General features: G+C 42.2%; 1 protein-coding gene across 1 annotated transcript in view; it reads left to right on the top strand.

The window, feature by feature from the left end:
- The first annotated feature begins 1,258 nt into the window (after positions 1-1,258).
- The window catches only part of bcl2l11 (BCL2 like 11), a 24,324-nt gene continuing 2,020 nt past the window's right edge, over positions 1,259-23,562 (top strand). Inside the window, exons 1-4 of the mRNA XM_080448828.1 lie at positions 1,259-1,641; positions 4,460-4,911; positions 9,835-9,956; positions 20,081-23,562. The exon at positions 20,081-23,562 is cut by the window's right edge and continues 2,020 nt beyond it. Of these exons, the coding sequence (XP_080304954.1) occupies positions 1,625-1,641; positions 4,460-4,911; positions 9,835-9,956; positions 20,081-20,218 (729 nt within the window). The 5' untranslated portion in view covers positions 1,259-1,624 and the 3' untranslated portion in view covers positions 20,219-23,562. The remainder of the gene's footprint in view (positions 1,642-4,459; positions 4,912-9,834; positions 9,957-20,080) is intronic.

Here is a 23,562-nt window from a genome sequence, read left to right as displayed (position 1 = left end):
TTATATAAGCGCATAGTATCTGTATTGGACTACTATTATGCAGTTGGATTTCTGCCATGGTTGACTCCTTTCAGTTAGTGTGTGTGTGTGTGTGTGTGTGTGTGTGTGTGCCCACACATTTCAGTACCCTAGGCTATTACACAGCTGAAGATATTGGCCAATTTGGGGGCAAAACACCTTTTTTGGTTGTGAATTCTGCTGTCTCTCCATACCTAACTATAATGTAGTAGTCTCATATTCTTGGGGGGTGGGAGCATGTGAGAGACAGAGAGATTCATCAACAGAGGAGGGAGAGCTCCGTCATTCAGTGTAAATAATCCACAAATCCACACAATGGTAAGCATTTTACTTCCGTTTCTTGGGTTTCAAAATAAAGGCGCAAATATGTCGCATGGTTTTGACCTTCCAAGAGTTCTAGAAGAAAAAGTGTTGATCCTGGAAGAGAAATGTCTGCAACACAAATATGATTTATTTATCACAAAGTGGCTGAAAATGTGCTATGACAATTACAGCCAAAGAAGTATTTCAAATTGTTGTACTATAGCTCAAAACCCACAGCAGCCACTAGGTGATTGTCTATTCTCAATGGTTACAAATGTGTTAATAGTTGGTTTCAAATGGATGATGATCACCTTACACAGGTCACAGCTGATTTTATTAAATTTAGGGAAGCTATTTGTTCAAAAGAATGAAGTGGAGGTTGCTCAGTTAGAATTACATGAACAGATGTATTATACGCACTTGACTGACAGGCTAAAGGCTTTTGTGAACACTTCAGTTTCAAGATCTGTTGCCGGCCACAGCAAGTTGCTGCATATTGGATATAAACTGATCATGTGCAGTAGCCTCTATCGAAATATTTAGTCCGCTTTACTTTTTTTTTTTTGTCACCGTACATTTTCACATAGCCTACACAGTATGTGAAATTTGTCCTCTGCATTTAACCCATCCTAACTATTAGGAGCAGTATTCTTCACTAGGTACAGCTTTTTTTCTTTTCTAAATTAAGTTTTTTTTTGGTTGCCTGTTAAATAAGTGATCATCACAAAAACACCTATCGGTGGGTCAACCTTGACTTTTATTTTGAAATATTCAACCGGAAATCAAATACTTACACTCGTCCGACATGACGCCACCAGTCTAGTGTCTCTGGACAACAAACACTCACACACAGACCCCACCCATCGTGACGGTCGTCATAGAAGGACGGCTTCTTGCTTCAGGGCTGAGGGCTCTAACAAGCTGCTTGAACTTTTTGCATTCAGACTAGAGGGAGAGAGAAAGAGAAGCAGGGAGGGAACATCCTCATATGTGCACTGTGTGACTGCTCACCGACACAAGACAAAAGACTCAGAGTGGAGCACCGTGTTTTTCTTCTGAGCGCCGCTTGGAATTGCCTTTTTATCTGCGGACAAGACGGATCAACTAAGCTACTATGTGTTTTACAGTTTTGACGCCGCTGTTTGGAGTTCAATCTGCCAACTAACATTGTGGAATTCTTACTTGTTTTCGTTGACATCGGAGAAGTTTTCTTTAAAGCGCGTCTGAGGATATTTCGGGGGGTGTTATTGTTGTTTTGACAACGGGTTATGCCCTGCTGCCAGTGACGCGCGTCTCTTTGGACATGTCCGACAAGTCCAGGTAAGTTTGCAGACATAAAGGCGGTGCGGTTATTTTTAATTATTCACTAGGATACCCACAACTAGGATACCCCCCTCTATAAACTCAAATCACAACTTCTGTATAACTTATTACTTCTATTACTAATGAGTATGAAGATTCACTATTAAATTGTTTTTAAATTTGATAAGGAACCCTAATCAAGCTTAATTTGACGGTGTCGTTAAGTTGTCCCAGCGCGTCCGTGACGTTGTGAGCTTGTAGATCAGTTCTTAATGGCAAGTGACAACGTTGTAAAAAGACTGCGGAATTTAAATCGGGATTTAGCGTGTTGGGGCCACCAGAAAAGCCACACCTGACACATCGCAGAGAGTTGTTAGTGTTACCGTGAATATCGATCTCACTGACTGACCCCCGGCCGGCGTGATCGCAGATAAAATGCCGCTTGACGCACCGATGCACAACTTGAGTGACGGCGCCGCGGTTAACCTAGACTATTTTCCAAGTTGGCGGAACGGCACCACGGGCACGGATCACGTTGTATGTATTCGTGTTGGTGACTTTAGTCAAGAGCCTAAATGACACCGAATTACCGTAACGGTAAATGAAATGCAGGATAAATGATGCGTTGTGTTTATTTTATAACCGATGTTTTGACTATGTATGTGGCAGTGGCACTCGACTCAATGCGCACAGAGCGCAGCATGTTAGATGCTGTGTGGACCGGTGGTCTCTCTAGTCTGTATCCCCCCAATTTCGATAGATCTCTGCCGGTCATCAGGAGTGGATTTTAGATTTATTTCTAGTTTATATGACAACACGCGCTGTATCCTGAGGGTGGCGTAATGTACCACTAGGTTTGTCTACAGTCAGTGTTTACCTCTCTAATAGCCTACATGCGCTGTCCTCCTTGCCTCCTCGGAGTTACTCACACTCCACGGCTAGAGCAGTGCTTCCCACACATTTGAGCTCGAGAGTCAAGACCCATAAGAGAAATGTGGTGTCTCCCCGGGACCCAAATAGTGAAAATAGCAGATCTACAAGCTCACATGTAGATCCACTATTTTGACTACTTCTTAAAAGTATTTCCCTCTCTAATTAATGTTGTTGTTGTTTTCATTTCGTTTTTTTATGGACTTCTTTGGGATAACGTTTGAATTCGTTTTTAACTTTTTATTATTTTAAATAATAAAAAACAAAATGTAGGAAACAAAAAATAAAGGGGTTTTAACTCGCGACCCATAAAAATTGGTCTGCGACCCACAAATGGGTCCCTACCCACTGTTTGGGAAACAGTGGGCTAGAGGAAAGAGTTTATTTCCTCTCTTGTATTTTAGCCTTTATCGGTGAAAACTTAAACGGCGCATCGACGTTCTTGACTTTTGGATTGGATTATGTTAAAGTTGATCCAGGTTTTCTCTTTTTTCCTATAGCAGTTTATGCTATAGACCTACCACCACAGTAAAGGTCCTTGCACACTGGTGCGTCTTTTCGTTGCGTTTTATTTTTTTTCATTGTTTTTTCAATTTTTTTCATTGTTGTAAAAAAAACGCAACGAAAAGACGCACCAGTGTGCAAGGACCTTAACGCCGCTATAACCTACCGTCCCTGGCCGCGTTAAATTCACCGGTCATCAGCATGCGTGCCTGATTTTAATCCAAAGTCTGATTGTGCTCATCGTGACTAATGTGCTCACATTCTAACATGATGTCAACTTGGCAGGATGAGGAAAGAGAACCACTATAAAGCGGGTCTGAGCGCATTGCTATTCCTTGCGCAAAGCAGCGGTCTGTCATAGCACGACAACATGAGAGAAAAACTCAACAAAAACAATTGATATATATAATAAATAGAGAGCACTTATTTAATAAATCAGCACCAACGCTTGAGACTTTTAACATATAGCCTATACAATGAAAACGTAAATCTGCATTGGCTTTTCACTGTAGGTTATGTTTTGTTGTTGCACAGTGGATTTCCATTTGTTGTGGATAAAGTAGGAAGTCCACTTGGCCCCTGGGAGCGGGTTAGTGTCGCTGCTGTGCAGCGTGTGTGACGCACAGTGGTGTGATCTAGTCTAGCCTACTTACTACTGTCTGCATCCAGGCTGTTTCCCCTTGGAACACATCCTGGAATCACACCAGCAAAAAGACAAGAAAAAAACAAGAACAGGGGAAATGAAATTATTGCAATAGATTTGACACAAACTACACATCCTGTAGTAGGCTAAACTCATCATGTTTTGAGAGCGGGAGATGAACGAATGACAGATGTAGCCATGCGACGCTGTGCGTTCGGATATAAGGCACTGAGCGCACTGGTCCAATACAAACCAATACGTGAGTGAGACCAAAACACGCTCACCCCCATTTTTTTTTCGCGGACCGCTCGCCCCCAGCGGTCCTTGTATTCTTGTATTTGTTTTACTCAGGATACGGTTAGAAATGAGGTTAGGTTTTGGCACCGTTTTACTGAGGTTACGTTTAGGAATAAGGTTAGGTTAATAGGCATAGTTTACTGAGGTTACGTTTAGGAATTCCAAGTGGCGACCGACCGTTCCGTGGTCGCCGGATTTGCCCCGGGGAGACTGTGTTTTGGGGCGACCGCTTTGGTATTGGCGTGCGTGTGACAGTGTGACACCTTCGTGCGACGGAGATGAAGCAGAAGAATCACATCCTATTTAATCGGATTTGGTTAAATATGTGACATGCGCAAAGTTTTGGTCACATTTGCAAATAGGCTATACGGTATTTAGTCTAATAAAAGTCCAACAGCGTTAAATGAGGCTACACTGAGTGACAATACGGAACCTAACGGTGCCACTCTGTTTGTCCAACAGACCATCCACTCGGTTGGACGGCTCGTCCGCTGTCACAGAGACACTGGGTGAAACTAGAGAAGACACCAAAGTATCCGCAGAAGTCCTCCTTTCCAACAGCCCAACAACAACAACAGTCGCAGCCGGCGAACCGAGCCGTGGCCACCGCCGGTCGAGGAGACGACAGGGTGACTCGTCGTCGGTCCCATTGTCGCCGTGCCGGGGAGGACTTAACACCGTCACGTCCCCTAACAGTAACAACGGTCTCCTCGGCTTCCAGTCGAGGTCGCCGCTGTTCAGGCGTCTCTCCAGCGGCTACTTCTCGTTCGAAGCAGAGTCGTTGCCGAACTCCCCGCTGTATCCCCCGGTTCAAGTTGAGGACAAGTCCACGCAGACGCCGACACTCTCCAGTCAGCTGGTGACGCACGCCGTGCACCGAATATCCGAGGCGCACAGTGGAGAACAGTGGCGAGGTAATGATCACCACGGTCCTTTTTTTTTTTACCTCGGAGCCCCAGTTGACAGATTGATGGTTATCGTGGCGTGGGTTTTACGCAATAGGCCAATATGACTAATAGGTGAATCGTTCACGCCCGCTTTCCTGAACTTGTGCGCCACAAATGTTTCAGAGAGCACATGTCATATGGGCCAGTGGTTCTCAACCTGTGGGTCGGGACCCCCAGGGGGGTCCCCACAGTATTTTTGGTGGGTCCCCGGATTACAGTGAAGTGACAATTTTAAGACCTTTTTAATACCTTAAAAAAAAGACAATTACTGCATCAAAACGAATCAACATATTGAACTATAAAAACTGTTCAAATATTGGCCAAATTGTCAAAAAAATTATAATTTTGAAAATAGCCGATTTTGAAAATAGCCACAGTAGGCTAAAAGCTCACTCTGCCAAGCTTGTAAATATGCTATTTTCACAATATTTATCTCTTGAACAGAGTCAAACTAAATGTAACGCCTACAATTACAAGTGCTTGTCAGAGTGGGGGGTCCCCAGTTCAAATATGATTATTTTGGGAGGTGAAAAGGTTGAGAACCACTGATATACTGTAGGTTATCCACCACAGCACACCAGAACAGATAGTACCAAATAAGAAACTAGAGTACTTGCCAGTTTATGGTTGTGAAATAAGAAAAGGGTGGTTTACCCATTTATAATTGAGCACAATAGGGGCGGCCATAGCTGAGTGGTTAGTGAGCCCGCCTAGGGAGCCAGAGGCCCAGAGGCCCGCCTAGGGGGCCAGAGGCCCAGAGGCCCTGGGTGGTTAGTGAGCCCGCCTGGGGCCAGAGGCCCAGAGGCCCGCCTAGGGAGCCAGAGGCCCAGAGGCCCTGGTTGCCTCAGGTACGATTCCAGGCCACGCCAGCATATGTGTCGATGAAATGAAATTTGTCCCTGAGCAAGACTCTTAACCCCTAATTGCTCACAGGCCCTCATTGGAAACAAGCTCGCAAGGACTTTCATGAACGTCCTGTTAAAAGGAATTATCCTTAAGTTAGCAACTGAATAGAAGTTGCATGACCCAAGTGCACCTCAGTGGAACAGCTGTTGAGAGAACATTAGGCTACTCATTTGAATGTTTGAATTGTATTCGCTTATTATAGGGTATTAAACACTTTATTGTGCACATACGAGATCTATAGCACCAGAGGAGTTCTATTAGCTTTTTACAAATTTTGTGTCAAGCTGTTTTGTGAAGAACCTGTTTTGTAACAAGTGGTGAATTAATTGGACTCCACTTGCCTTGACTCATCATCTCAAAACAGCAGTCAATGTGTTTTGGCTCCTTTATCAGAGGATCTGGATTCAGGATGAAGAATAAAAGTCTTTAGACCAGACACAATGCTTCCTTGGATCCAACTTCTTTCCTTGAATCCTGTTGCTAACTGTGACTCACAGGAAGGAAGAGTTTTATCTTGCCCTCTTTGATTACTTAGCTGTGCAGCATAAGTGTTTGGGCATGCGCGCACACACGTACAGACACAAAGCGTGTATGTGCGCGTGTGCGCCTGCACGGTTAGTGTGCACAAGCATACTATATGCATACTGTTGTGTATGTGGGTATGTGTGTGCGCATGAGCCCAAGTTTACTGTTGCAAGTCATATGTGTGTGTGTGTGTGTGTGTGTGTGTGTGTGTGTGTGTGTGTGTTTGATTAAATTCAGTCTGTATGTGTGAGTCGGGAAATGAGGGCCTCCGTCTTTAGAGTGTTGATGGCCAGTCCGATTCTCGTGTCTCTTTTATTCTGTTTCATTGTAGCAGAGGCCTCCGTCAGTCAAAACAGATCTTTTACTCTTGTGTCAGTGCATATACACACACACACACACACACACACACACACACACACACACACACACACACACACACACACACACGCGCGCGCGCACACGCACGTGCAGCATTCATTAAGTAGCAGACATCAGTCAAAAAAAGCCTTTTGTGTGTGTGTGTGCATGTGTGTGCATGTGCATGTGCGCGCCAGCCAGTCAAAATACCCTTGCAGGTCTTTTGTGGGGTGCAGACAGTGGATACTTCCCCTTTCTTTCACTTGGTTCAGGGGCTTAGCAATGACCAATGATAAGGAAGAGATAAACACACACGCACGCACACACACACACACACACACACACACACACACACACACACACACACACACACACACACACACACACACACACACACACACACACAAAAGTAATTCCCTCTATTACATTTGTATGCTCTCAAGTGTTAAATGAACACTGATGGTTTTACTGTGTGCAGTGCATGTCTCTCTTTGTCTTTCTGTCTCTCTCACACACACAATATGTTTCTTAATGAGGCTGATTAAGATTCAATAACAATCTCAATGTTCAACATCTCTACATCTCTCAACGTGTCTATGTTTTTAGCACAGTACTGCACGTGATTATGTGCATATCTACATGCATCTTTGTGTGGTGATTTGTAATGCGATTGTGTCTGCATGCATGTGTATCTCCATATGTGTTTACAGTACATGCATGTGCATTTGCAGTTATCTCTGATGCGTGCCTGTGGTATGCATGAGAATTTGTGTGTGAACACCGGTAGTGGACTGCCTGTGTGCGCTTGCCTGTGTGTGTGTGTGTGTGTGTGTATTGTAAGAGATGGAGTGAGATAGAGAACATAAGGAGTTTATCTGTTGTTGTTGTTCTGTATCACCCTGATTACTGTTCCTATCACAGCAGAAGAGGAAAACATTATCCTAACATACAAGGAGATGAGGGTGAATCTTTGTAACATAAATAATAAGCAAATTATTAGTTTCCTAGTGTTCTCATGCACTCAGACACGTGTACAGCTCTATGGTAGGATGGCAATGTCGGTCAGTCAGTTCAAACCACTTTGCTCTGCTTGGGTTGGGTGTAAGGAGCAGCTCTCTTTGTTTTGTGTGTTTAAGCCGATTGTGGAACTATTGCAGTGAAGCTGTCTTGTCTCTGTGTATGTGTCATTCTGTCCACATTGACTCAATACATTTTATCATCATCAAATCACAGCACACGATCATGAAACTGTACTAACACTTAGTAACTCAATATCTGACATATGGTGTAATTTTGATTACACCATATTTTGAGGTCAAGAAGGTAAATTATTGATGAACACAATGTCATACATAACTTCTGAACCATTAATCGTAGATGGATGAGACTGGTTTGCATGTCAAAGCTTGTCTCAAGCTATTTCACTTCTTTGCATAAAGCATCTACTACTAGATGATGATAAGGATGTACACTTGAAACGTAGCATTTTCATATCCATACAAATCCATTGAAGAACTTTTACCTATGACACTAAAGTTGACATTCATATGTTTTTGTCAGAAGTTATATGATACAATTTAGAGTAGTATCACATGAAGTATTATGATGTTACGTAAAAGTAATGCAGAGAACACATTTTCAATAGGTGTCCCACTTTATCAATATTCACTACATCCCTTATTTTACTCCTCAAAGCTCTTTGTGGTAAACTGTTTTGCCCTAAAAACAGGCAACGACATGTTCTGATAGGTCTTCAATAACACAGGGACCGTTGCGTTGTTATTTCTTTGTTATAACATATTGGCTCCTGACTTCACGGTCATTGTATTAATTGAGTCCCGTCCACGAGCCTCTGCAGTATACTGTCTCTAATATTGGAGGATGTGAGAAATATTAACCCTAGGTTTCATAACATACATATGCGTTGACATGAGTCATAAGCGGAGTTCACTTTTCTTTGTTACTCATACTGTATGTACTATAACCACACACTTAATACACATGGAATAGGGGACAGCACCCCTTCTTTTTATATTGACTCTAAATCAACGCCATCAGACATACATCTACAGTATGACTGAAGTTGCCCAATATCAAACAGAAGGGTCAAGGGAGGGAGTGTTGTGGTTTAGGCAGCATACATTTTTAACATATCTTTAAGTTTATGTTAAATTATGTTTTTTCACACATCCAATGTCTCAGGTTAAGTTGGACTTCTTGTTTCCCGACCAAGTAGCCTACAGTTATATGGGAATTTCTTCAATGAATTGAATATATTAATTTTGCCGTGCAGATCTGTACAGTGTGTGTGTGTGTGTGTGTGGGGGCGGGGGAGGGGGGGTGTGTGTGTGTGTGTGTGTGTGTGCGCGCGTGTGTGTGTGTGTGTGTGTGTGTGTGTGTGTGTGTGTGTACGTGTTAGTGCACATGCGTGTGTATGTGAAGTCAACCGCAGTAATGTTGCTTTAGTATCTCCCTTTTTTTTTGGACAAAACAAACAACCAAGCAGGCTAACACAAAAACATAAAGAAAAAGAAAGGGGGGGGGGGAGAAAATAAGGATGCAAAAATTAAAGATAAAGTTAAGCGTGCAATCATCATACAGTAAATCACGGCTAAACTACTCTCTCTTATATATGCTATATCATGTGTGGTCATATTTGTTGTGTTGCAATTAACCAGTTCTCTTCTACGGCTTGACCTATGCATTCGCCAAAAATAAAAAGCACGAAGAAGCCATGTTTTTGTTGAGCGATGACCAAAACATCGTCATTTCTTGACTAGTTATGCGTGGGAGCTGATAAATTCAATTTGTGACCTGCATTGTAGCCCCTTTCGACCCATAGTTTCAGAAACCAGGAGAAAGTCTTATATCCTCTCTCTTTTTCTACTGACATCCCTCCATGTGGCACTCTACTGTCCATGAAGGGTCAGCCACAGAATGGGATTTGTGCAGGGATTCAGTACTGTCTGAAGAGCACTTCAGACAGCACTTGAAGACATGCAGGACTTCAACTTGGTCTTCCAGTGGGAGGGCTGTACTAGCAATGCTACCAACATATGTCACATTTGATTAACAGAAGCTTTCTTCGTCCTGTAATTGCAGGCAGCCCTTCCAGTCTGCCCTCTAGCGAAGCAGCCATGGCAGAGGACACGCGAACAGAGATTGAGATAGGACTGGAGCTCCGACGAATGGGAGATCAGTTCAACAGCATGCTGATGCATCGGGTGAGTAATCAAGGTGGATGGGGGAGGGGGGGGTTTATTTGATACACAATAAAATCTCTAGTTTTAAATTAAAGGACGACTTCACTCATTTTCAACCTATCGTCATATAATTGGTCTTTACTAATGTTCATTATAATTAGGGTGACCACCTCCAGACAGGTCCATTGAGGGACAGATTAACCCGTTTCGCGGGACATCGCGGGACGCATGCACGCGCGCTGCGCGCGCGTGCATGCGGACCATGCGGAATTTTTTTTGCGGTTCTGGGCGGATTGGGTTCGTTTTTTTCGCGGTTCTGGGCGGATTGGGTTCGTTTTTTTTCCAGTTTTTGGTTTCTTTACTTTGGTTTTAGGGTTAGGATTAGATATAAGAGGGTATTGCAAGTTAACTTAAAAATGTAATGAACTTTTTTTTTTTTATATAAAATAAAATCTTTTTTTTTCTTTCTTTTTCATAACTTTGATTTTCGGGACATTGCCCTGCTTGTGCGGGACGCGGGACAGAGGGTCCAATTTCGGGACTGTCCCGCGAATTTCGGGACGGGTGGTCACCCTAATTATAATATGGTACAATTTTTGTCTACTTGGTCTGTGTCTCAGAGGAGGGCTGTGGACATTTCAGAAACCGGCCTACCAGTGACATCATCGATGGGGAATCCAAGCTAATAGAAACTGCAGGCTTTCTCTTCCTGGAAAGTTAGCATGCTATAATGGAAGCCATTGTTCTTGCGTTAATAAACAAATAATAATAAAAAGTAATCTGCCTAATGATGATGTCACTGGTAGACGGGTTTCTGAACTGTCCACAGCCCTCTATGAGACACAGAGTGGAAAGAAATGTTACCCTTTTATCATGAGCATTAGTGAGGACCAATTATATGTAGATAGGTTGAAAATTGGTGAAGTAGTCCTTTAACATTGAGGATTTGACTGTGTGTCGTCCTCAGTGGAAATAAAAAGAAACAGACAGACTCACTATAGGAGGGTGAACAGCTCATTAAAGCACATCTCAGTGTCAATTCACCACATGACGTTGCTGCTGTTGTAGGAGGCTGCACGTGTATTTTCCTCGCACTGATGAGTTCAACATGGTATCACAGCCATTCAGTATCCAGCCACAGTTTATTAACAGGTTGTTAACCCATTAAGACCTGAGACCGATCCATTAAGACCGATTCTACAAATGCCTTCTGAATCAGTAGTTCTCACACTTTCAAGATTTTTCAAAAATGTAAAAAAAATTGCAGGTATACAAGCTCACTGCAAGCTTGTACATCTGCTATTTTTGAATGGCCAACGCAAACATCTAAAATGACACAGATGCTTTCCCGGTCTTAAACAAAAAATTAAACAAACAAACCAAAAAACAGCAGTACATCTCTCTATGTTTATTTCATGTTTTTTCTTATATTTACCTTAGGTTTGAAAAAGCAATAACTTAGACTCGAACGCTTGGGAAATTGGAAGCAGTACTTGTTTTATGCAGTGGTTACCACTGCATTTTGGTTATCATTGTGTAAAAGTCATATCACCCTCAAGGAGGTGCCCAGCTGGGATTCGAGCATGTTGGTAATGCTGACATTAGCTGCATCACTCTTTTAATCACGGTAAAGTACGCCCTGCCAGGTATTATTGCTATAATTGCTTGCATCATTAGACTGAGCTGGTATAGCCTGAAGGTGTATAGCTTGATTCATGGCAGCTGGCAGGGTAGCACTTGTATTGCAGAGGGTAGAAAGAAAGAGAGAGAGAGACAGAAAGAGAGAAACACAGAGAGAAAGAGGGTTAATGTAGACAATGTGTTGACAGAGCTGTGTGTGTGTGTGGGGGGGGGGACGTGCACGCGTGTGTGTAGTTGTCTTAAAAGCCACGTGTGCTAATGTGTTTGTGTTTCAAAATGTTAAATTAAGTGTGTGTGTTTGCGTGCGTGCGTGCGTGCGTGCATGCGTGTGTGTGTGTGTGTGTGCGCGCATTAAGGTCAATAGTAGCCCAGCACTGATAGTATAGCAACAAAAACAAGTTACAAAGTTCAAGAAAGTTTGCACGTGTGTGTTTATACTGTAGAACAATGACGCAGAGAAAGAGGAACACAGAAGCTTGTTCCCTGTTCTCTTGTCAGGTGTGCGTGCGTGTGTGTGTATGTGTGTGCGTGCATGTGTACACGCATATGTGTGTTTGTGTGTTTGCAGAGAAACATTACACAGCATTACCCTGTAATAGGAACAGCCTTCGTGTGTGTGTGTGTGTGTGTGTGTGTGTGTGTGTGTGTGTGTGTGTGTGTGTGTGTGTGTGTGTGTGTGTGTGTGTGTGTGTGTGTGTGTGTGTGTGTGTGTGTGTGTGTGTGTGTTTACTGTTGTACTAAGCTAAGTGTGTTCAAGAATGTAAAGGGCATGATTCAGCTCATAAAGGCTAATGAACATTTTATCAATTTATGTGTTAAGAGATGAACAGCAGACACACTTTGAGGTTAATATCAATGCTAATCCAGTTAGGTACAGTATATTATGTTAACTCACTGAGTGCCAGAATTGCCAGAATTATTTCTGGCCATGTTCAGAGATTAGAGATTCAGAATCAGAAATCAGAGATTTTTTCAAGGTAAAGAAAAAGTGCTTAGGAAGCGAGATACAGCCTTTTTCAGTTATAAGTTAAACAAGGAGTGGATGGAGCTGCAAATCTTCGGATAATGATATCTTGGGTTCTGAACATGTTTTTCAAAAACTCGTCAAACACGTCATTGGCACGTTGCGCCATAGCGGTAAAACACGTGAAACACGTCAATGGCACTCAATGAGTTGTTAACAACACCAGTGCATTTCATTATGTTAAAGCAGAGATACAGTATGCGATCCACATGGAATATAAATCGGCACACAGCAGTATCGCTTTACTTCCAGTGGGATTAGCCTATATGAAAAGGGTCATAAAGAGAGGCCCCTGTGTGGACACATATTGCCACTCCAGCCTCAAGTACCTGTTGACATGTGAGGTTTAATTGTCTTCATGGCATGAGTTGAGATGTATGCTGGCTCCCTTCAGGGCGTCTTACAAATGGCTCATATCAGCAAACACACGGCTGTGTTGTCTTTTCTCTCTGTCTCTTGTCTACCACAAAGACAAACAGTAAAATCTCGATTTTGCTTTTGTCTTTTTTTCCTCTCCCTGTTTCTTTGTTTCTCTCCTTCTCCTCTCATCTCTTTTTGCCTTGTCTCTCTCCTTTTCTGTCTGTATCCATTTTTCTGTCTCTCGCTCTCTTCCCCTCTCTTTCATATTCTGATGAACGTGTGCGTGAGAAAACGGTTAAACGTTTAAATATTTTCACAGTGCGTGCGTGATTGTGTCTGTGTTTGTTTTGCTACATCTGTAAATGTGTCTGTAAGTGCGTTATAGAGTAAGTGGACACTGCACTTGCGTGCGTGCGTGCGTGCGTGCGTGCGTGCGTGTGAATACACAGTCCATGACAGGTTTGATTCATTATGGCTTGGCCCTGTGGTTAGAGCTCTCAGGGAGCAAAGCACAGGGTCTAATTATCCTGCCGCCACGCACAAACACACACACACACACACACACACACACACACACACACACACACACACACACACACACACACACACACACACACACACACACACACACGTTGACATGCACTACCCGCATACAAGCACATACTCCCATATAAACACACACACACACACACACACACACACACACACACACACACACACACACACACACACACACACACACACACACACACACACAGAACACACATTTACTAAACACACACACACACAATGTCATGTCACTGTAGGAGGTACAGCTCTTTGTCCTGCAGATAAAAATAACTCGGCAGAACATTCTGGACCTGTGGGTGTCATTGGATAGCTGCTGCCACCTTGTTTTTGTTGTTGGTGGCGCTGTTTGTGTGTGTGTCTGAGTGAGTGAGTGAGCGAGTGAGTGAGTTTAGCCAGGTGAGTTGCAGTGATATTAATGGACTGTGGAAGTACATGATCACACACTCAGACTCTCACACCTGTCCAGACCAGCCACTGTCCTTCTAAGCCTCCCTTGATGCCTTGCTCAAGGGCATTTTGAAAGTCATTGCTGACAGAGTTGTGAGTTAGAAAGAGGAGAATGGAGAGAAATTATCCTCTGCTAATTTGCTAGCTGCCAAAGTGGCTTTGCCTTTTAGAGTAGACTACAGGCTTTTAACTAAAACGGTTTTCACTTTAAAATCAATAATTTTTGTAGAGTGACAAAGTAAAGCTCAGAATTAAGTCATCAACCACTGTCCTCACAGTAAAATCCTCAGCGTTAATTTAACTCGTGGGGCGTATACAAATGTAACCAAATGGACTATTTATACACTTGAGTTAAATTAACACTGAGGATTTGACTGTGTAGCGTTTGGCTTTTGGTAATGTTTTGACCAGCTGTCTGCCTGTCTGATACAGTAGACAGACAGTAGACAGACAGGCAGGCAGGCAGGCCAAATAGACAAACAAGCAGATGGATAGACAGCCAAAGGCCCAGACACTCTTTTTACGGCGTGGCTCTGCAAGAGGCTAGCCATATGTGAGTGTGTGTGCGCACATGCACACGCTCGCACGTGTGTGCATGCTCACAATAGGCCACAGTACCACGGAAGTACCTCCACTCATTTTCTTTTTCACAGATGTTTTATAGAATTTGAAATATTTAACTTAGGTTTTATAGTAGAAGTCAATGAGGCTCTGATCATGTTGAATCCTTGCCCAATTTACTTTTCCTTTCTTCTTTGAATCATTTCACAGCTCATAATCGGCTAATGCGCGTGCTTGTTTAGTGTGAATGGTTCTGTGCACAACACGTGTATGCACGTGTGTTTTGATGTGTTTTGAGTGTTGAGAAACATCATGCTGTATGTTCACATGCGGCTCACAGACACTGTGTGTGTGTGTGTGTGTGTGTGTGTGTGTGTGTGTGTGTGTGTGTGTGTGTGTGTGTGTGTGTGTGTGTGTGTGTGTGTGTGTGTGTGTGTGTGTGTGTGTGTGTGTGTGTGTGTGTGTGTGTGTGTGTGTGTGAGAGTGTGCGTTTGTGTGTATGTGTGTGTGAGTGCTATTTTAAGAAACTGCATAGTAAGTTGTGGCGATGGAAATGAAACACATGACCCAGTGAATGCTGACTGAATGTCAACTCTGTTTTCACAAGGTTAGAGGAGGAGAGAGAGAGAGAGAGTGACAGAGAGACGGGGAGAGGGAGGGAGAGAGAGAGGGGTAGGAGGGAGGGAGGGAGGAAGAAAGGAAGGAGAGAGTTGAGAAATGGAAAAAGGCAACATATGAGCAAGACAATGTGATGATGAAAAGAGGGGGGGAGTAGACAGAGAGATGAATGGGATGAGAGTAAAGACAAGGTATACATGATGATTATGACAGATAGAGACAGGAGAGAGGGAGACAGGGTGACAGTGTAGAGAGAGATGATTCCTTAAGGTGACTAATTAGCGACTATGACTGTCTGTCTGTCTGTCTGTCTGTCTGGCGGACTGTCTTAACTGTGTGTGTGTGTGTGTGTGTGTGTGTGTGTGTGTGTGTGTGTGTGTGTGTGTGTGTGTGTGTGTGTGTGTGTTTGCAGTATGTGTCACACTGACATGACAAGATGTGTGTATTTGTGTGTGTGTGTTTGCCCTATATTTGTGAGTGCAGGCTACAGTATGTGCATGTGTACAGAGTCTACAGACATGCATATTGCATAACTACAGTGTGCATGTAACTGTGTATATGTACAGTCTTGTGTGTGTGTGTGTGTGTGTGTGTGTGTGTGTGTGTGTGTGTGTGTGTGTGCATGCGTGCTTGTGATCCTGAGGTATAAGTGTTTGAGAAATGGTTGAGAAGTTTCTCAGTAAGACCACTGTGTTGTAACTTAATCTAAATCAGTGGTTTACATGGGTTTTTTATGTGTAGTGAAATTTCAATGACCATGAGGCCCACAAAACCAACTGTATAATCTGTAAAATGGATGATTGATGATCTAAATGTTACACTGTTTTGACATTCAGGGTTGGAGCTAAAGGACTTTGACCACAAGCCTAGTGGGCCTAATTGTTGTCATTGTTTTTGGCTGGACCGCAACAGCAGTACCCAGCCCTATACATGTGAATATGATTGACTTACTGAGTCCGTCAGTCATTCACTGATTGATGAAGTTACACCATTGGTCAGCCAGTTGGCCTAACGACACACTAACCAATCGCAAAGCAATCTTTCCTCCAGGCTATGGGGTGTAGTCTATCCTAATGTGTTTGATTTGCTGCCTTGGCCTGTCATCAGGTGCTGTGCTGTGGTTTTAGCCACTCTTGCCTTAACTACTATGCTACTGCTTCTTGCAGCGGGTCCACGGTCGGAACATAAGTTTAGTCCTCATGTCAAAGTGGGAACATTTAAAAAGTCCAAATAGACCATTGCTTGTAAATCTGACGTAAACAAAGGAGATGACGCAAGGATATGATGTCATAAGAAAAATCCTCTTGCACACTATGATGTGGCAGACAAAAAGAGTTTTTCGCATAGAAAAAGCGATCCCAGATTTACTACATCGCACAAGTCATGCTGTGTACGTTTTGCTATACAGGTGGGCAATGCACAAGAAAACATGCGCTGACAAATCAGGATGGCAATCTACGTTGATTGTCACACTGTCTGATATCTTACCAGATGCAAGTCTGTCTACTTCCCACATTTTAGAGAAGAACTAACAGAGGATATCAGTAAGTCCCCTTATCCCCATCCACTGACATATCAGTGAACAAAGAACCTGTGGAAATGGGGCTTGACATTATTTGCTGTATAGGCTACTGTAATGCCTAAGTTCTAAGTAATAGAGGCCAACCCTTTATACCACGTGGTCCGGCAGCCCAATACTAGGTTTTCATCTTGTCTTGTTTTCTGTTGGTTGCCATTCAAATTCAAGTGAAGATTGTTTTGCACCGTCCCAAACTGCAACATACCTATTTGCAAGTAAAACAGTAGCCTTAGAAGATAGCCGTCACGGCTACTTTTTAAGTTAATAAAATGTCTTGTGGCTGTAGGGATTTGCTTTTAACTCCTTTTTTGGGCAGGGAAAGTGAAACCCTGCCAACAACTGAGCTGTTCTTGAATAAAGCACTTAACCCCAATTTGCTTCAATTGAGCTGCTTAGTGGCCCAAACTAGCACACTGTGACTGTATTGTGCCTCCTCTGCCATGGGTCAATTTATGCCATCAGTTTGAAACAGGGTCCTAAAAGTCCTCTAAAAAATACTCAGGAAAGCACTTTGTCAGATAAATAATGTTTTTTATTGCAAAACATCTCTCTTTTCCAAATTCTCGACATCGAATACAGCTATTGATTAATCAATCATTAAGTTGAAGTTGTACTAATGAAATAACCTTAAGCAATCTGCCTCTCATTTTCTCTACATCTGAGTTAATTCAGCCCACAGACTTTAGATTGTCTGTCAATCAACTCATTACTGTGGTTCTTGAGGTAAACAAAGTACATGGAAACTGCACCAGAATTTATAAAGCCCCAAGCCCTAATTTAAGAGATATTCCACATTTCACTTGCGTGAGCCGTATTACACAGTACAGTAAATCATTATTGCTATGACTTGGAAGTACGGTACGGATGCTAATATTCTATTCACTCAGTTTAAATTAACATCACAGTTAATCTACATTTATTGCAGACCTGTTCAGTATAACAGTGATAGTATTAACGTGAGCTAAGGCTCTAACTATGAATGTCTGTAGAGACTGGAATGTACTGTATACTGACAAGGTTTGCAAATGTACAGTACTACAGTACCTCCAGAGTTGGAGATGAGATGAGCATTTCCATTGAGCCACACAAGGAATGGAAACCTTAATCCTTCTAATCCAGGCAATGCGATTGCCATTAAGAGATTAACATTAAAAGTGGTAGATAGTTTTACATTTGGGTTTCATATCTTACATCCCAAGGATCTTGTCAAATAATTGAAAACTGCCTTAAATCGACTATGTCGATGGAAACGATTTGAGTCAGTTATCCAGTAACTACTGCTGCCTAGCTGACTCCATTCGTTAACATTAGCGTCGCTAACCCACTGTGGTACACAAGACTACATGTGTAGTTTCCCGACTCTGTGCTCTCTGCCAGATTGTGGTTCAGCGAAGGGTTAATTGGTCTTCCCCTCACCTGTTTCCGCCTCAGGCGTTTGGGGTGGCTGTGGTTTCTGGATCGTTTATCGAATACAACCACACAGCTTTGATATTCCTCTCACACTCTTCCATATAGATCCTGTTTGTCAGAGGAGAAGCTCACCCTGAGGCAAGAGGCTTGTTCTATAGTTATAACCATGGCAGCATTGTTTAGTCTGCCGGCCCAGTCTGCCAGTATTTCAACAGTTACATTTAAAAACAAGATATCAATCCACCATTTGAAAAAGGTGTTCCTTATACTGTATTAATTTACGTTTAAATAAAAGCACAAAAAAAATCTTGATGCATTTAAAAACGTCAGCAAAAGATGTGTTTTTGCATAGCTACTGTATTGCACTTTGTCAGGTATAGAACTCCACTCCTCCTGCTAACACCCACCCCTGATTGAGTCAGGAACAGGAACCAAGTTTTATGGCAGTAGCATTTCCTCAGGGCTGAGGTTGAGCACACGTCGACCCAGGGGAAATGCCCCGTCGCCCCTGTTGCCCAGCCAGTGCTCTTATCTGTGAGAAGCGGCTGCTTAGGCCATGGAGCAAAGCCAGGCCGTGAGGCTGCCGCAGGGCCAAGTATACCACCTGTTTGAGTCAACACCATGCCAAGAGGCTTGTAATGATTTGTGAGGAGAGGGAGCACACTTGGAGAGGGCCACAATAGACCGAGTTACTGAGCTGAGGTATATGAAGAGGAGGGAGGGACGGACGGACGCAGACAGCAATTACTGAGCTGAGTTGTAGCATGGAGGGAGGGGAGGAGGATGTTAGCGAGAGGGAGGGAGGGAAAAGTGACATGGAATATAATAGAATATTTTTATTGGCATCATTTAAAAGTACAAAGTGCAACCATTAAAAACACCAAAACGGATAAAATCACAAAAAAGACGACGCTTGTTTACATTGGGTTCCAGTAATCGACACCAAAGGACCAGAGACAGGTCCACAATAGCACCAATTACTAACCTCTGGCCAAGAGTGGTGATGTAATCAAGTGTCTCAGGCCTAAACAATACGAACACTTTGTCATTAATCTCATTCAATCATCTTACATTATTTACTTATTTATGAAGTAGCTCCTTGACTACCGTACCGTAGTCAGCCGACCTTGCTGCCTGACTTGAAAAACAAAGGTTCCAAGAGCAGCACAATAAAATCCGGAGTGTCAATTTAAACTCTGTAGTAACTAGCTTATCTTTGTTCCAATTTGTCTGTTGCAAAATGCTGCCAAATAAAAAAGCTGTGTGTGCGAGAACAACACACACACACGCACGCACGCATGCGCACACACACACACACACACACACACACACACACACACACACACACACACACACACACACACACACACACACACACACACACACACACACACACACACACACACACACACCTGGACAGAGAGAAGAGAGGGAGGTGTGGCAGAATGTTATGAACAACACGTACCTGCTTCCTTTGTTTGTACATGCAAAGTGTGTGTGTGTGTGTACTGTGTAGGAGTATTTACTGCAAGGCTCTTAAGGGCCAAATCGTATAGAAGGGGTTTTGTAAGTCTGTCTTACTGTCTGTGCATGACTAATCTAGCAAACACATGTATGTTCCGATCAAATGTCTTGTGCATGCTGCCAAAGTAAATCCATGAATATTTGTAACATATTGTCAATATTATTTTGGTTTTTAAGAACTTCAATTTCATACCCGAAGTCAGTGGAGGTCAGATTGGGCTGAATCTTTGCCCAAATATTGAGATGACTGACATCATAGATAACTGACATTGTAGACTGGCCACATTACATTTGACACATGACCCGTCTTGTTTTGAGGGTTTCAAGTTGAAGGTTGGGGATACATGTCCCATGTACTATAAGTTGTCTAATATGTGTCTGTTTCCTTGTTTCTCCTCTCGTCTCTCACAGACACGTGAAGACCACCCACCACCGCACCAGGAGCCCACCCTCCTGCTATGCATGGGGATACTGCTTCTTCTGATTACGCGACTATTATACTCGCAGCCAGGGATTACGGACAACAACGTGGACCAATCACAAATCTAGCCTTTGGGAAAACCCAGCAGACGTAGCATCACTCCTCTGTAAATACACATGTAAATATGCTCCTGTACATTATTGGATCGCTGTTTGCTTGTCACTACCTGCGGACCTATCACATCTTCAACTTAATGATGCTTTTTCAGGACTTCAATTTGACCGTCCTTCCTCCATGCCTCAGACTCCAACAGGAAACATCATTTTGGCAATTGTTTTTTATCTCCAGTTATGAGCAAATAACTGTTAATTATGGATTCATTGAGATCTCTACAACAACGCTTGGATATTTTCTTACGTTTTTTCCTGTGTTGATTCTGAGCCCAAAGGAAACCACCAAAGAAAGGAGTGGAACACCGGAATGGTCCTTTCCGGTCCTTTCCGGTCCGCTCTGCTCTTGTGCAGGGATGATGATGTCATCTGATGATGACATACTTGGAGGAGGGTGAAGTTCTTGAATTGTGCCTTGTACAAAATATTTCTTTACAACTTTGTCCCCTTATGTATACATATTGTTTACTTCATTTTTTTCTTTTCACGTTTATTTATATGTAGTTTGTACGTTTCTGTATCACGATAAGTCAGTATGTGTTTCCAACAGAGTGAGTAATGGGGCAGATCAAAGGTTGCGTTAACATTTACAAGTGGTCCACAAAATAAGCATACTGTAGTTAGCCTTCTTCTCTGGGAAACCCAGACTCATGAGAGCATGTCACAATTTATTTTACTTGACGACCAAAAAGCAACAGGCCTGTGGCACATTTTAGACCCTCAAACCACAGTTTGAGAAACCTTAGAGCCCATCCCACATCTTCTGGTCTCCGTTATGTCTCATTCCTGCTATACATTATACCACCACAGGGACTCTGGGATAGATTTAAGGATCAGAGGTCATTGTCATTGCAACCAAGTATAATGTTGAGCACACTTTGGATGAAATTTCATGAAAACATTCTGAACAAATTTCCGTGACATTTCCTAAATGTTTTGAGTGTCATATTATTATTATTATTATTATTATTATTATTATTATTATTATTATTATTATTATTATTATTATTATATATTTTTAATTTCCCTGACCCTAAATGATCCCAAAGGGCTACACTGTCAAGAAAGAAACAGCTGCAAAACAAGAAAGCAGACAGCTGTGCTCAATGATGATATAGTGGTTTAGAAACCACATGCACCGTTGCTGGCCTAGGATCAAATCCAGCCAATGGCTTCCCTCCTGTGCCTCCTCTATTCTGCCTGCCTTTCAGCTTTCCTACGGTTTAGCTCGATAGAGAAAATGTGTGTTATTCCTAAATCCCCCTTAATAGATTTTACTGCCTTGGTTTGATTCAATTTCAGCCTGACAGCTCTTGGCCCAATTACACCAGTCAATAACTCCAACCCTTCCACAATGATGAAATACCTCTGTGTGCTACTGAAAACACCAGAGCCAAGATTCAATGGTGCAAGAATGCGCATGGGTTATTCCTGCCAGTAAAAGTCAAACACCAGTAAAAGTTGTTTCTTTTTTTTTGCTCATCTTTTAAGTCACTCTAATTAGCTAAATAGGCAATGTATTATCCCATAGGTTGCGTGAGGGAACTGTTAACAGTGATTTAGATTTGGTGGTGCATCGTGTCCTGCAGTGAAAATAGCAGATCTACAAGCTCACAACACATTGTGCTGCAACATGTTTGCAGCTTGCAGATCAGCTGTTGTTGGTGTGAGACACTGACAGACAACTAAGCAAAAGTCAGGTGTTAAAGTCCAGGAACTATCCAATGAATTCCAGTGATGTTTTCATGTTTTCATGTTTTAAGTTACTGAATAGTTATAGTTCCAATAGAATCTATGTAACCATTAATAACAATGGTAGGCTTGAACTCATTGGTATTTTCAGTATTATTATCAACCTGTTGGCCATTGACAAGTAGGAAACATGGAGTTAAGCAATAGGAAAGCCCAAAACAATTAAATGATTGGTGTGAATACACAACTGGCTTACTTTTGTATATCAACACTTGTGCACTTTTCTCAAAATAAGTAAAACAAACTAGCTTTACTTTTGTATATGAAATCTTTTTTTTTTACTCGGATAATGAGGTACATTATCAAATTGTACTGTACTAGGCTTCTAGCCTCTTCCTTAGCATTATCAACTGCAGTTTCCAATTTGTAATGCAAATTGGCAGAGTTTGTGTTGTTGACAAGGTCTTGTTATCCTTTTATTACCATCATGACTGTGTCCCAGCCAAGTCTGCTCACTGCTGCCAGATCATTAAACAATCATAGAAGGTTTTCTGGAAAACAACCAAGCCCTGAGAGCCCTGTAGGGAAACGTCATTGGAGCGCTAAACACCGGCTTAATCAGCTAGCAGCATATAGGATACATTTTTGCTTGACTTCCTGATAGTAACAAACATATTGAATTGAATTGAGTATGTTCAAGCCTATTGTTTACACATATTCTGATTGGCACTATAGCTAACTATTAGGACCAACATATTTTCTAGCTACCTGGCACCCCAATCAAGTGCAACTACAGAATAAGCTACAGGTACAAGATTACTAGCATTAAGCCTTATACTTTGGTGAATAAATTAAGCATTACAAGTCACCAATAAATGTATGAGTCAGAAATGTTGTCAATGGCTGACTAGGAGTGAGAGTGGAGGACTAAAACCAAAATATTTAAATTGTGGCATGCTTTATGCTAATCAAGGAAAACAACCCCTAAATAAAATCGGATATGAAAAAATACCTTTGGTGGAAAAGCCACAAAATACACAACACCATACTTTACTCTTTCTATTAGTTCTCAAAGACATTTTTGCTGTGATATTTTGTTTATTCAGTTCCTCCTTTTGTTTTGAACAAAGGTTGCAATCCCAGAGTGGAGAACAAAAATGTAAGCAATGTGATTTGGTGAATGCCAATTCCCATGCACATTGCAATTGCTGGCACATTCATTTTTGTCACAAATGGCCCTGTTGGAAACTTTATCACTGGCTGTGTTCATCCCATATATCACCAATTGAGCTACTCAAGGAATTAAACCACTAATTCTGTCTGTTTGTGCCATAAATAACCACTGAGCCACATAGGACCTCAAGTAAAAATGAACGATAAAAGTGATATGTTTTGGCCAAAGAGATTTGTAAAAGAGTATTGTTGGAGATATTTTGTATTGTGTGTATTGAAATGATCAATCAAAATGATCTACTGTTAAAATCAAATGTCTTGCCTGACAAGATTAGTCAATGGCAGAAAAGTTATTTCAAACGATTACCAAGCGTCAATGTGTACAATATGGTTCGGGATTTTGATTCTTAAAAGTATCTATAACCACAATTCAGTCA

This window comes from Gymnoscopelus braueri, assembly GCF_963280865.1.
Source record: "Gymnoscopelus braueri genome assembly, chromosome: 14".
NCBI lineage: Eukaryota > Metazoa > Chordata > Actinopteri > Myctophiformes > Myctophidae > Gymnoscopelus > Gymnoscopelus braueri.
Note: the sequence above shows the minus strand (reverse complement) of the source record. Positions and strands in the feature narration are given on the sequence as shown.